The sequence below is a fragment of the Protopterus annectens genome, chromosome 9.part0 (assembly GCF_019279795.1).
Source record: "Protopterus annectens isolate FY-2018-M chromosome 9.part0, PAN1.0, whole genome shotgun sequence".
In the NCBI taxonomy this organism is placed as follows: Eukaryota; Metazoa; Chordata; order Ceratodontiformes; family Protopteridae; genus Protopterus; species Protopterus annectens.
In genome coordinates, this window is record NC_056743.1 from 915774019 (window position 1) to 915789659 (window position 15641).

A 15641-nucleotide genomic window follows, 5' to 3' on the forward strand; every position below is an offset into this window, starting at 1 on the left:
CTTAACCATCCTGCGGGAAGGGTTGTCCCAATAACTGGTGCCAAAATCATAGACTGAAACTAAATGACAAAAAATGCATTACTGATATTTTGGGAAGTCATCTACCCCAGGGAACTACCACATTGAAATATACCCCTAAGAGCTCATCCAGCTGTTCGGGATTTGGGAACTTAGGTGGACAGTAACCTAACTTATACCCAACATGTGTCTACTGTTGTAAGAAAGTCCTTCTATACTGCACAGCTTATAAACAAAAGGATTGTGTCTAGATCTAGAGATGTCATTGTTCCCCTTTACTCAGTTGTCATTAGACCAATTATTGAATATTATGCCTCCTTTGGCATGTATCTGTTCAGACGCATAAAACAACTAGATTGCTAACAGAGATACATTCCTAAGGTATCTTATTTACCTTGCTTCCTGTGGAGCAGACTCCTCATCCACATAAAACAAAGTTCTTCCCTATCCATATTCAAGCACAGTTTAGACCTATGGATGGGAAACAGAAAAGTTCCCCAAGGACTGCCCTTTGTACTACTAATGGACAGAGGCAGCTCCTAAATGCCCGGTCCCATGCATGGGTCCCCCTGAAATTGTTTATGGTAAAATCCCAGTTATTTTCATCAAGGTAATATATAATTATCGACTATGGGATGGGTAAAGGCCAATCTATAACCAAATGGGATAGGTTATTTTGAGCATAAAAAGGGAAACTGGCTAGGATTAAAATGGCCCACAAGGGCAGCTAGCCTAGTACTTATCTATGAACCTATAAAAGGCATGTCTGCATGCTAAAAAATGTATTGAGATGTGCTGGTGAGCAAAACTGGGAAGAATAAAAAAAAAAAAATTTGTACAGCATTGGAATAAATGAGTAGATAAAATGAATCATGCAGATTTCAATGTCTCAGTAAGTGAAATGGCTACTTCTGACACTTCATGTTTCTTCAGCTCTGCCTCTGTGTTCTTCTGGTGCTCCCAGCTGCTTTGATCTGGACCTAAGTTCTGAATACCCAGGATGGAAGTGTTAATGGTTATTACACAAGGCTAAGGTGCAAGACCTATAGAGATATGAGTCGTAGACATAGTTGTTTCAATGTAGCATTACATACAAGTGACCAAACCACTTGCTGCCATATGACTCGCACTGAAGTCAATTCTGATCTTTTTCATGGTATTCTACAATCTCAGTGGTAAGTGGAGATACCATAGATAAAATTATGGCACTGTAAATCAGCCACAGGAGGAATACAATCTGCCGCAGTTTCTCTACTAACCTCAAACAAATAAACCATTATTCACCAGAGCTCACTTAAGTGTTATTTCACCTTAAATGAGACCTTGTGCACCTCCTGCTGAAGACTGTAGTCTAGTGAAGATACTAAGAACATAACTTTCTGCATGAAAACTTAAAAACACAGACAAAATTATTATCCAGTTGTGAAAATGGTACTCTGTGGTTTGGATGATAGAAAATCTGTGTACTTTACATGCTGAGTCAACTCAGCGGCATCTCACAATTACAACACTTTAGTTGAGCATAAATTCCCCAGTAATATGCACCTTGTAGTATCTCATCACTCACTTAATCTTTTCAGGATCGAAAGCTGGGAGATAGTGGATATTAAGATTTTCACATACCTTATAATATGTAAATAAAAACAGAAGATTTTTCAGAAAATATAGATCCTGAAGTCCAGAAGGGGCATCTAATGAGGCTGAAGGAGGAGATCATTGTGAAAATATACAAAAGGTATTTTGACACAAAAAGTGTTGTGATTATTTATAGCAGCTTTCTAAAATGAGTGGCAGAGGCAAACCATTAACAAAGTTCAAGCTTTAAGGGAAGAACCATGAATTTTAAATGAATGGACATTGGGGTAGATTTCAGATAAGGGTTGAAGACTCGGGCATCTTTGCTCTTACAAAATTTGTAATCTAGGTATTTCAAATCTGTCAGATTCTTTGTCCCTATGACAGAAAAGAGAAAGACGTATAGGTTGATATTATTTAAGATAATTTGATGAATGCTGTTTTGCTGTAGCAAAGCCCTACATTACCATTGATTGAGAGAGAGAGCAACCTTCCCCTGCTAGGTCATTGCATTTGCAAAAAAGTGCAACTTTCTGGCAGTGGCGGCTGGTAACTTCAAATCAAAGGGGGCTGCAGGAGACAGCTGAATGGGTGGGGTTAATGGGAAGGGGTGCTGCCAACTCGAAAGGGGAGGAGCTATGTTCAAAACCACAAAAACTGTAACTTTAATTAAATACGCTGCCCTGGGTGCCAAACCGTCATTATGAGAGTTCAGTCAAGACAAAATGAATTGTAGAAGAAAAAAAATATTTCAATGCATTGGCTGCATGACAGCTTACTTAATATCTAGATGGAAACAAAAAGGGTTGTGAGGCATGAAAAAAATAAATTACTTTTTAAATACATTACTGGAATGCCACTCAAAATCAAGTATAAGAAAAACAAGCAAGCAGCACTCAGCTCAAACCACTTCTCCTTGCACTGCAGTTCTAATTATAATTTATATTCAGCTTTATTAAAGTACCAAGTAACATGCTGAAAGTAGCCATCTCTTTAATACCCCCACTTGTAAAAATGTTTCTTATCCAAAAAAGACCTGCTGCCTGACAACTATCTACTTGTTTAATGGGGAAAACATGATCAAAGTAAAAAATGAAAAGCAAACAAGAAACAAGCTCAAGATATATTGCTTCAAGGATTACTGCACAGGTTATGGACCACACATGATAGATTGGCATTCTGTTTAGTTTACAGGTAAAGCCTGCAAAATTTACTGCAAGTCTCCAACAAATGTAATGAGCTTCTTAAAACAATGTAATCCTGTCCTTTATTGCAAATACTGTCATATGCATTTCAATACCCAAGGCTTATACATTATCTAGTTATGCAAGTATTCTCTGCATGGCAACAACAGAAAGGCTTTCAATGCTGGCAGTTCTTAACAGTATGCTTATTAAAGCTTACTTGCATCTTACAATCTCAGACAATCTTACCTGATGGTCATTAAAGCATTGCTACTTAAACACAGAGCAACAGACACTTTCTGAATAATAATAAGCATAAATCAACAGTATAAAAATATGACAGAAACCAAAACATTCTGCAACATCAAGGGCAAATAAAAAGCCACTGTAGTACTTGTGTCTACCTTAGATGGGGGGATACTCTGCACATTTACACTGCATTATTGCTCCTTGCCTTGCCTGGACACATCCAGAGTCACTACATGGGGGAGTGGCGTGCAACAAAAGTATGTCACAATTTGAGATGTCTCTGGCTGACTGCGATGGTCCTGACACATTTGTCATACCTCTCCACCTCAGAGCAAAAAATCTGGACAAAGCCATACACAGAAGTGGGACAAAGGCCCAAAAATAAGGACAATTTTTTTAAATATTGCTCTTATAAACTTAGAAAGATAATAGAATAGTAGGTCTTGCATTAGTATGAATTTTCTGAAGGGTATGAAATGTGAAACTCAAATGTCTGTCATTATTTTTTAACTTCAGTCTTTAATGATTTTCCACTAATTTTCCCAACAAGCACAATTTTATGAAAAATGGACCAAAAATGTGATGCAAAAATATAAAATAGCCACACAATACAGCTGGGAACCTGTCAAAGAAGGGACACTTTTTTAATATTAGTACTGCTAACTTGAGCAGCTGACAAAATAAAAAGAGTCTACATGCATTTCTGAAATAAAAGTAATCTATAACTCTGAGTATTACAGTTATGTATTAATTGTAAACCCTCCACGTTTTCTTCTAAAACTGCCATTTTGCGGAGGGATTATTAGGGGAAGAACAACATTTTGAGCCAAAATTGGGGACAGCTGAGAGGTTTGGATATGCCTAATTCTATAAAGTAATTTATTTGCACGTACCTCTCATCCTGTTAAAGCAGGAAATCTGGACAAGGCCAGATATATTGGGGGAACATATAAACAGTACTAAAAATTGCTCTTGTATAACCTGAGCCAGTTGATAGAATAACAGGTCTTGCTTTAGCATGCATTTTTCTGAAGGTTATGAAGTCTGAAACTCAGTGTCTGTCATTATTTAGTGACTTAATTCCTAAATGATTTGCCAGAAAACCACAAATTTTATGAGGAACAAACCAAAAATAAGGAGCAAAAATCTATTCATTCTGTGAAAATCTGGACAGTTGAGAGGTATAGTTCAGCCAGGGCTGTCTTTGAGTTTGCCGCCCTTCCCCCTCACAAAATCATGGTCAAATGGAGCCTCACCCTGCAGCCATTCCAATGAACCATTACTTGGCTATTTCACCCCATTTACCATAAAAACTAATGTGCATACTGTTTTACTTCTACGATTATTTGAACTTCATGTGAAAGTTTTATTTTGCATTTTACAGCACAAACATTAAGACATCTGTTAGACAAAGCAATGCAGTCTCACAAAGAAAACAGACTAAGCAATAAAACTTCTCTGCCCTTGAAACTCACATTCATTGAAACAGCACTGAAACCCACATTCAAAGAAAATACATTTGGCTAGTGGCAGATAAAGACTAACTTTAGGCTATTTTCAAATAATAGGCCCCTTGCACACAAAATATACAGGTGTTCTGTGATGCACCTTCCTGATTGCATTAAATTATATTCCTTGTATAATACAGTACCAGTTGTTAGAGGGTATTTTAAATGTATTGTTTTGAACATTTTCCCAGAAAACAATGAAATAAAATGCATGCACCAATAATGAAAAAACTGCCCAATTGAGAACATTTCCATCATAAAAGTCTACTCAAACTTCTACAGCCCACCAGTATCAGTAAATATGCACAATCTCTGCAGAAGTAAAAGTCATCCAAATAATTCCACGTTAAAAAGATCTGTAACAAATGAAGAGGTTGCTGCTAGCAAACAACTTTATATTTCATTGTGTCATCTACAAATAAAGTGTCTGTTGCCCTTGAGGAATAAATTGCCTGTATTACATTACAAAATGATAAGCTAGTAATATCGCAATAGGGAATGGATGGCAAATAACAAACGGGTTCATAGTTACTAGGTATCTTTGCCAAAGAGGACATTCTGAAGATGGCAGCATCCACCCCGTTTACAACACAGTACAATATCAGCAATGCATCTACATACTGTGGGAGTAGAACCCACAAGCCTTCTGCATCAAAAGCAAGTACATTATATGTTGTGCTATTAACAATGCAGTCTCACCATAAGCAGCACTAAACCTCTCTTCCTCTGCAGCTCTCAGCTCCTTGTCAAATCTACTCGACACTAGGCTGTATCTCTCAACTTTGCAGCACAAGAAATCTGGAAAAAGCCAAAATGTATTTGGGAGGGACAAAAGCTCAAAAACCAGGGACACATTTTAAACATTGCTTGTATAATCTTGGAAAGTTGCTAGAATAAAATGCTGTGTTACCACCATGCATTTCATTGTCAAGTCTTGAACCCAGGACCCTGTGCAAAAAAGTCAGAGCAACATACCACTATGCCAAATCAGCTGTTTTGTGAAGGAGCGGAAGACTGAAACTTAAATAGCTACCATTTAGTGAATTCAGTTCTCACCATCGCTAACAACCTCTTAGCACAAAACACCTGGACAAAGCCAGTAATGGGGGAATATAGCCCTCAAGCATATTCAGTGAATTAAGTTTTCTCCATAGCTCTCAACCTTAGCACAAAAAAGCCAAAAATAGGGACAAATTTCAAACATTCATCTTATAAACTTAGAAAATTGCTAGAATAAAAGGTTTTGTGTTACTATGTACTTTCTGAAGAATATGAAGTCTGAAATTCAAACGTCTGTCATTTTTATTTATTTAACATTTGTTAACCAGAAAAGTCTGACTTGGAACAAAAGCCAATTTTCAGCAGAGGCCCAAGGAGAAATACTGCAGACACATGTCTTTGCAACATGGGAGAACACCACCAGAACAAACACACACAAACACAGGGAAGACATGCAGACTCCACACAGAAGGCACCCCAGCCAAGAATCAAACCAGAGAACCTCTAACTCTGAGGCAACAATACTACTACTGCACTGTCAACTATTTAAGGAATTAAAAACTCAGAAACCACAGATTTTATGAGGAAACTCAGAAACCACAGATTTTACGAGGAACAGGACAGAACAAAATATGAGGCAAAAATCTTCAAAAGTTACACAAATGGTGGTGGGTAGGGAATTCAGGCTCTTGTTACCTGCAGCCAAAGTACAGGGTTCAAGCACCACCACCAGCAGGTATCCGGAGTTCTCTCTAGCCACCAGTATACACCAAATGGGGCATTTTACACACACACAAGCACACGCGCACACACACGTACACGCGCACACACACTTCCTTGAGTAATGACAGAATATCGTACCTGAAACACAAATCAATCCAAATGCACTCATCCTGTGTTTGTGCTAGATAGAGCGAATCTTGTACCTGCAATAAGTAATCCAAATGCACAGCTTTCTCATACCTGCAAGACATAATCCACGCACAGCTTTCTCGCATCTGCAAGAAGTAATCCAATGATAAAATCCACAGCTTGTACCTCCACATAGCAAGAAGTAATCCAATGATAAAATCCACAGCTTGTACCTTGCATAGCTTTCTAAGCTTCTGCATTCACACCGGAATGCACAATTCTGGTTTCTTGGCTCTTTCCTGGAACGGTCCAAGACTGCTGACTCTGCAGTCAGATCCCCTTCCAATCTATGTTGTTAGCACCGCATAGACTTCTGGCAGTCTGCTTCCTTCTTCCTGAATCCGGACTGGTAAGGCAGCAGTCCAGATTCACTTTGTATGTAGGATTTGTAGGACTGTACCATTGTGATTTACAGCTGGGGGGGGGGGGGCTGCAGTCCGATATCATGAGCCACCACTGCTTTCCGGTCTGGTAGTTTTGTATAATACCATTTTAGTTGACTTGCTGTGAAAAACAGGACTCAGAGGTTAATGTTTTGAAATATGAACTGACTACCAAGATAGAAAAATGATGGAAGACAGCAATAAGTCAGAAACAATACTGGAGACAAGGAGGCCCACAAGATAAACTGCATAAGGTTGGAGGAAGAGAAAAAAAAGAGCGAGAGAAAGAGAAATATCACCTGATGACAAGGATTTTCTGGTATTCTGGACCCATATTTATCTGACCAAGGAATGATATCATCTGCCACTGACTTGTCTTGCATGGGAGTGTGAAAAGATGGGAAAAAAATCGAAGAAAGTGAAATAAGCAACAATTACAGCAGACATTCTTATAACTCACCTGTTCTAGCACATGTTTTTTTTCCTTCTGAATAATCTTGATCATTAATTCCAAAAAATTAAGTGGCTCTGATTGGTAACGAGCCTGTAGGAAAAAATATAGAGATCCATTAAAGTTACAAGGTTTGTATCTCAAAAATATCAAATTCACAACACACTCTACAGCTAATTTGATCTGAAAAAAATCTATTCCTAGACTATAAAGTACAGACTACACAAGTACAATACCGGTCTGAAAATTAGGAAGTTAGAGGAAGCTGATAGTGGTAGAACCTGAGTAGACACAATAGCTTTAGCAGTTCTTTAAGACAGTAATACAGACTGCAAGTGTCTTTACTTGCATCCCTTTTCTTACCACTTAATAATGGCTTATTGTATGTTTTTTTATTTTTTTCTAACACTCAAACATATTCTTAACTTATCTGTACACTGAGAATGGATGTCATGTCTGTATCAACTGCTGTGCACATTCAGAAACAATCATGTCACATGAAATGCAGACACAGCAGTAAGTCAAGATGGGGCTTTAAATGAATTTGATGAAAATATTTAATTTCTGTAACTGTGTATAGCTGTTCCTGGATCTTCGCTGGCATCTGAAAACTGGCCTATGTCACCTGAGATAGCCTACTCAGAATGTGTCACTCTGGCTTGCCTTGTGTATTTTGTGATAAAAGAAACTGACACAGCAGCTTAGTGCTGTGCAGTAGAGCTGCCAGGTACCCCATCCATTGACTCTTATTACACGCACGTACACAAACACACACATCTTTTGATCTTCTCTATATCTGCAGTTTCTTAAAGTTTGCTTCAACCCATCATTGCTGTTATTGTAATGAGCTCATTCTCTAGAACTAGAGATCCACAGGCACTCTCACAATCTCCTCTTTTATAAATGCCATGGTGGCTATTGTGCTGGTATAAAGCACTGAAAACCTCTTGGGTTGTATGTGTTTTGTACATTTGTCAGATTCTGTTGCTGCCTCAAGTTTCTTAACTACCTTGTGCCTTAGACGGACACCACTCCTTAGTACTCATCAGCTTTGATACAAGTTGCCTGCCTAAGCCTTAGAACTAATACCCACATGCAGTTAACCTAATAACCTCACTGGAAACTCCTTTCTGCCCACATAGGCCTCCTAGTATATCAATCCTCTCGCCTTCCCTTAGTGATGGTTCAGTTAGAATGCTTAATGCTACAGACCATTTACATATTTGTACTTACCCTCTCTCTCTCTCTCTCTCTCTCTCTCTTTAACCGTTTTTGACTGGATTTAGGTCATTAAACAAACAAATGCAAATGGTAACACATAGTTGTTGAATACCCTTCTATCTAAATATGACAAATACTTTGCTGCACATCTGCTAAGAATTACTGGGCAGAATAATACTTGGGCCTCCAAGGACCTCAAAGACTTGGCAAAGCAAAGACAGCAAGCCTGGTTTCAAAAAAGAATAAGATTTAATGGTCATTATTATCAGCAATGTATGAAACTGTCCATGCCTTTATTCCCTGGGCAGAAGCCACAAAAGTTTAAAGTCCCCAGTTGGAAACAGATAGCATACATGGTACACAAGCAGTAAGTCCTTATCTTAATCTATGTGCAGACAATACAGTAAATGAGCAAAGTAGTGTGTTAAGTGACACATGATAAAATACAGAGGCAGGCAAGCAGTATTGTAAGCTTGTGTTTAATTATGTTGTTATCTGGAATATGGAGCTTTCTAAATATGTTTTGATACAAGATCTGTGCAGGTGACAATGGGAGTGCACATTGGAAAACAGCATCTAATCTGGAGAGGTCCAGATTTTACAGTAAGACAGGTGCCGCCCAGGTAGAAGATGTGAAAAACAGGGACATAGCATGGAGTGATGCTGGTACTCAGAGTTTCTTAAACTAAAGGAAAGGAGTTTTGCTTATTTAACTTTTTTTTTCCAAATAAAACCTACCTAAACAAAGATAACTTATTATCTTTGATTAGGCAAAGTGAAGCATGCTAGTCAGGTAGTGCTGACTTTGCACAGCGTCTCTCATGCTTCAGTTTGTTTTGCTGCGCATGCTGGTAGAACATTGCTTTCTGTCAGAAGTCCATGGCAGAGAATGCTGGCATATACCCTTAGCAAAAAGACAGATGGTGTTTAATTGAAGTCTGAAACTCAAATGTCTGTCACTCTTCAGGGATTTCATTTCTCAATGACTTTCCTGAAAAACACAGATTTTATGAGGAATAGACTGAAATTATGAGGTAAAAATGTAGACATTCAGTGGAAATCTGAACAACTGAGAGGTATGGTGAAATATAAACACCAAGCGCCAATCTATATACAATTTTTCTGCAACAGTACCTGCCCCTTCTGGCCATCAGTTTTACATACTAGTTTAAAACTGAGAAATGCAGCTCCATAGTATCAAATGCAAACAGAGTGAAGATGTCAGCAGCGTTAGCCATCTCAAAAGTACAACAATATAGTGTGGGAAAATATAGTTAAACTGTTCTTGCCAAAAATAGTTAGATACTTCAAAGTGCTCTGTGTAAAGCAGACCTCTTTAAAAGAGGAATATAAGTGATTATCCTTCTGGTCAGCAGTATTTAGAACTCTTCTTAGCTATTAGCCAAACTCTGCCCATTAATTTCTATTTTAAATTGCTTGCTGATCTGCTTAATTTATTCAGACTCGCCTTATATAAACTTCTGTACAATCTGCACCATCTCTTTTGTACACAACCCAGCTTTTTTTCTTTTGTTGTTGTTATTCGGCTAAATGTGCACCAGTCTGTAGCCTTTTCCTTGAACCTTGGTGATTGCCTTTCTGGTCAGCAGTATTTAGAACTCTTCTTATCTACTAGCCAAATTCTGCCTATTAATTTTCATTTTAAAGTCCTTAACTGCTATGCTTAACTTACTTTGGCTTGCCTTATATAAACTTCATCTATGCAATCTGCACCATCCCTTTTGGAAACAGAAAAGGGTTTTTTTTTTCTTGTAATTGGGCTAAAAGTGTGTCAGTCTGTAGCCTTTTCCTGAACCTTGGCATCTCCTCTTTCTTTCACTCTCTCATTCCACGAGTTTGTTTTGGTTGTTGTCAATCAATAACAGCTGGCAGCTTAATACTGGTTAATTTGCCTCTTTTTATTCGAGCTACACTAGAGGTCAGTACTTATGTATACAGAAAACAAGTAGAGTTGCAAAGTGACTCAGAAGGAAGTTCTCGTGATCTGGACAGTGTGCAGAGGCACCTTATTATTATGGGAATAATTGTTTTGTGATATTAAATAATGTCATGGTATAATAGCAATAACCCACTTCTGGGTGTGGGTAATGCTAAATTTACCCACGGTTGGCTTCACCCTCGGGACCAAACCACGCCAACCGTGGGTAAATTTAGCATTACCCACACCCAGGCGTGGGTTATTGCTATAATAATATGGGGATAATGAGGGACACTGGACTAAGCCTAACTAGCATATATGAATATGAACACAAGATCTGAAGTAGTTACTTCATTTGATCTGCAACCTGTGGGTAGTCGGATCCGACCTCGGATCCGAACCGGCAGCTTTCCAAGCTCCAAGATCCGAGCTCCTAGCTCCTCCCCCCTACCCATAATCCCTTACTACCAACCACATTACCCCAGATCGTTTTTTGCCGCAGCTAAAGACAGTTGCTTCTTAGTGAAGAGCTCCTGGCTTGGTGAGATTGTTCTATTTTATAGACTTTTTCTAGGTTTAAATTGTGTGTGTGTGTGTTTTAAATATCAAACCCTTTAAAACCCTTTTAAAAAAAAAAAAAAAAAAACTAATCTTCCCTTAGTTTAAATTTATCTCTCCCCCACCCCCCTAGTGTTTGGGTGTGTGTGTGTGTGTGAGAGAACTTTATGGCTGAATCAAGGCCATATTTTCAAAATGTACTGAGTGTGGCCACAAGCTTTCCCCAGCTGATGGCCACACTCAGTGCGTTTTATGTCTGGGGGCAGCACATCTTTCGGAGGCCTGCCAGATATGTGCGGCCTTCAACCCTCGGGCACTCAGAGACAGGAAGAACAAGCTGATCCTGGCGGGAAAACTCCCCCAGGAATCGGCTTCTTCATCTCCCAGCCACTGTAGCTTCGGCTCCGGCTACTCCCTTGGCTGTACCTGGGACTCAACCTCCCTTATCGGGTACCAGCTCTGTGGAGTCTAGTGCTTCTTCCCATAGGGGAGAAGAAGAAGCACAGAGACAGAGGGCCACAGTTCAAAAAGGTGGGCCGAGTCTCATCCCTCGGCTCCGCCTGAAAAAATTCTGAAGTCCCCTGTGAGGGTCTCCGGATCCTCGTCCTCTCGGCTCCGTTCACCTTCTTTTTCTCCAGAGCCGGAGGAGGAGGATAGGTCTCCCTCGAGGTCTTCGAGGCGGCCCTCCCGACCTGCCTCGACTACCTCTTCGCGGTCTACAAGAAGCATCTCCGAAGCAGACATGGATCGGATGATGCGAAGATTTCTACAGACCCAGATGCAGATGGGGATGCTCTTGCCTCCCCCCCTTTGGGAGGGAGTGCAGCCCCCATTTTTGCCCTGATCGCTCCTTCTCCGACCCGTTTTCGGGTCTCGGAGTTGTCGGATCCAGGCTCTTTCAGATCCGGGGATACGTCGGCGCCGATAGAGATGGTGTCTTCGACGCCGACTATACCTTCGAGCTTGTCGGATCCAAGCTCTCGGGGCCGAGGGTTGAGCATCGGATCCGAGGGGGTGGTTGTGTCTTCGGCGCCGATTGGGTCGGAGCACACCACTACCTCGGGTCCGATTGCTTCGGCTCCGACCCCGATCCTATCCTCGGAGCCGAGGAGGTTACTTTCTCAGGCTGGTGACAGTGAATCTCCCTCGGCTTTTGAGGTAGTGGAGAGGGTACTGTCGAGGTCATCCAGGTCCCCGACCGGGCCTTCGGATCCACCCGTACCCCCACTGTATCAGGGTCTGTCTTCGATCATCCGTCCCATCTGGACAGCCTGCCCAAAGCCTCCAGTTGGTTCCTATGGAGGAACACCAACCTGCGGACGAGCCCTCTTCAGACAGTCCCGCCAAAGAGGCGCCTCGGAAGCACCAGTGCAAAAGGAGGCACCTGGACTCCCCCGAGTCCATTACCACGAATACGGATTTGGATGATATGGAGGGCTCCCCAAGGTCACCCCCTGAAGATGTCTCATTTGGAGACATCATGGAAATGTTGCGTATAAGAGGGGGGTGGTCTGCCCAAAAGCCCTCCCTGGATGAGTCTGTATTTCTGGAGGCCTTTGAGGCAGGCCCATCTACCTCCTGGGTGTCCCCCCCAAGCCAACCCCTTGGTGGATTTAATTACCACCAGGGCTTGGAAGGAGCCTGACACCGTGGAGCCTATCCTTAGATGCCCAGACAAGGTCCTCAGCCCTCCCTGTGATAGACCTTCTTGGTCCAAAGGCGCGCCGGTTGATGCTATGTTGGTGGCGGCGGCCACTAGGAAAGAACTTGCCCAAGAAAGTTCTTTGGTCCATCCGCCGGACAAGGAGTCCCGGGCATTGGACCGTATTGGGAAGCGGATGTTTGCTTCAGCGACCTTTGCCATAAGGTCGCTGAACTACATGGCACACACTATTAGGCTACAGCGTGACTTAATCAAAGAATACGGTGCAGCCCCTCCGGAGTCCATGTCGGTCCCAGACAAAAAGGTTTTTGAGACTCGAATGGCCACTCTAAAGTCCATATCAAACACATCTATGTGGCTTCTTTCCCATGCCATGGAAGGAGCTGCTAGAGCTAGTGGAGCTGGAGTGGTCTTGCGATGTCACTCCTGGCTCCGCCTTTGCGACTTCACGGAACCCTTTAAGGCGTCCTTCGCGAATGCTCCTTATGACGGTTCGGCCTTATTTGGCTCAACAGTTCGTGACACACTAGTCCAAAGCGAAAAGGATGGGAAGACGCTGTCGGCCGTCGGAGTCCGCTTCTCTAACCCCCAAAGATCCTTCTCCAGGAATCAGAGGGGGCAAAAGAAGCTGTGGTTCCGTAAATCTCAGCAATCCCGTCCTGCTGCGGACAACTCGTCCTCTAGAGGCAGAGGAGGACAAGGTGGACACCGGCCCAGAGGCAGAGGGGGCCACGTAACTTCGGGTCTCGAGAACCTTTCTCTGACGGACCCGCGCAACAGCCCTGAGGGCTTGCCCGACTGTCCCTCTCTGGAGGCAGTCGGGGGGCGATTATCGGAGCACCTGTCAAACTGGGAGTCCATTACAAACAATCGATGGGTGCTCCGGATTATATCCAGAGGTTACACTATACCGTTCACACCCCCCCCAAACCCAAACGTCTCCCCGATGTTCCACCCCATCAAAGGGAGTCCGCAACTCAGGAAATTTCGGAGTTACTAAGAAAAAGAGCCATCCAGCCCGTCCCCCCAGATCAGTCCGGGTTGGGTTATTACTCCAGGTTCTTCTTGGTGCCAAAGAAAACAGGGGACCTCAGACCCATCCTAGACCTCTCGTCCCTGAACCTGTTCATACCCAAGGAAAAGTTCCGGATGGTCACCCTCCAATCTATTCTCCCCCTTCTGCAGGAGAACGACTGGATGTGCTCGTTAGACCTCAAAGATGCGTACTACCATATACTAATGGACAGACGATCCAGGAGGTTCCTCCGCTTCCGGCTAGTAGCCAGTCATTATCAGTTCAGGGTTCTTCCATTTGGCCTAACCTCAGCCCCCAGAGTGTTTACCAAAGTCATGGCAGTGGTTGCAGCCCACCTCAGACTCCAGGGCATTCAGGTGTTCCCTTACCTAGACGACTGGCTCCTCACCACCCCCAACAAGCATCTACTGGTTGTGGCGAGAGATTACGCCCTCAATATGTTCCGTCATTTGGGCATTTCAGTGAATCTGAAGAAATCCTACCTGTGCCCCACTCAAGCCCTAGAATTCATAGGGGCCAGGTTGGATACTCGGATCTCCAAAGTGGTTCTGACATCGGCCAGGCTGAACAGTTTGTCTCTCCAGGTCTTAGACATTCTTCGGAGCCACGCTCCTCCAGCAGAATTAGTCCTGAGGGCGTTAGGGTCTATGTCAGCAGCGATCGGCCTTTCTCTCCATGCCCGTCTGTGAATGCGAGTGTTACAGTGGACTCTCCAGGTCCAATGGTCACTATTGGTCCATCCCTTGGACATGCCGATTCCCCTGAGCAGGGCATGCAGGGACTCCCTTCTTTGGTGGTTACAGGCTCAGGAACTCAAAGAAGGCAGACCTTTTGTGATTCCCCCAGTCAAAGCCACATTGACCACGGACGCTTCTTCCCTCGGGTGGGGCGGGCATTACACGGGCAAGTCAGTCCAAGGCACGTGGACTCCTCTAGAGACTGCATTGCATTTCAACGTCCTAGAGATGAGGGCAGTGCTTTTGGCGTTGCAAGCTCTTCATCACCTTCTTCCTCTGGGGACTATTGCAATCCAGACGGACAACATGTCCGTTGTCTGGTATATAAACAAACAGGGAGGGACCAGATCTTACCCCCTGTGTCGAGAAGCCATGAGAGTGTGGGAATGGGCGATTTCCACCAACCGCTTTCTGATAGCAACGCATATTCCGGGACGGTCCAACATATTAGCGGACAAGTTAAGTCGGGTATTTCTCAGCCCTTACGAGTGGTCTCTGAACCCATCTGTCGCGAAGCAGATATTCCTCAAGTGGGGTCAACCTCGCTGCGACCTTTTCGCTTCTCCCCTAAACACAAAATGCAGCGATTACTTCGTGATAGTTCCCCCCAGGGACGCTCTGGTTCATGCTTGGCCGCCCGGTCTCCTTTATGCATATCCTCCTCTTCCTCTGATGATGAAGTTCATCCAGAAAGCCTGTCGGTTGGGGAGCAGAGTGATTCTCATTGCCCCATTCTGGCCTCGACAAATCTGGTTCCCTTTTCTGCAGTCTCACAGTATGGCTCCCCCGTGGATTCTGGACCCCAGACCAGACCTAATCTCGCATCCGACGAGATGCCACACTCCGAACCTGGTCAACCTCAGGCTCACGGCCTGGTTGATCCAGTTCCGCTAATGGCTAGGACTCCCGGTATCTCGTCCCCTGTTATGGCCATTCTGGTGGCAGCTCATAAGCCATCCACCAGAAAGCTCTACAACAGTAAATGGAAATGCTTTTCCATCTGGGCAAAGGATAAGGAATTAGATCCCTTTACGGTTCCTATTCCCAATATCCTGGACTTCCTATCCCTTCTTTTTAGACAAGGAGCTAGTGCGTCCACCGTTAAGGTCCAGCTTGCAGCCATCTCTCATTATCACGTGGGGGTTGGCGTAGATTCTTTGGCGTCAGCAAAAATATGCAAGGCCTTCTTAAAAGGCGTGTTTCTCTTA

At 43.0% G+C, this 15641-nt stretch overlaps 1 protein-coding gene across 2 annotated transcripts in view; it reads right to left on the reverse strand.

The window, feature by feature from the left end:
* Positions 1 to 15641, reverse strand: part of STAT6 (signal transducer and activator of transcription 6) — a 2965055-nt gene that overhangs the window by 1692486 nt on the left and 1256928 nt on the right. For both annotated transcript variants that reach the window (XM_044083659.1, XM_044083658.1), the window contains exon 5: positions 7289 to 7372. In XM_044083659.1, coding sequence (XP_043939594.1) covers positions 7289 to 7372 — 84 coding nt within the window. The remainder of the gene's footprint in view (positions 1 to 7288; positions 7373 to 15641) is intronic.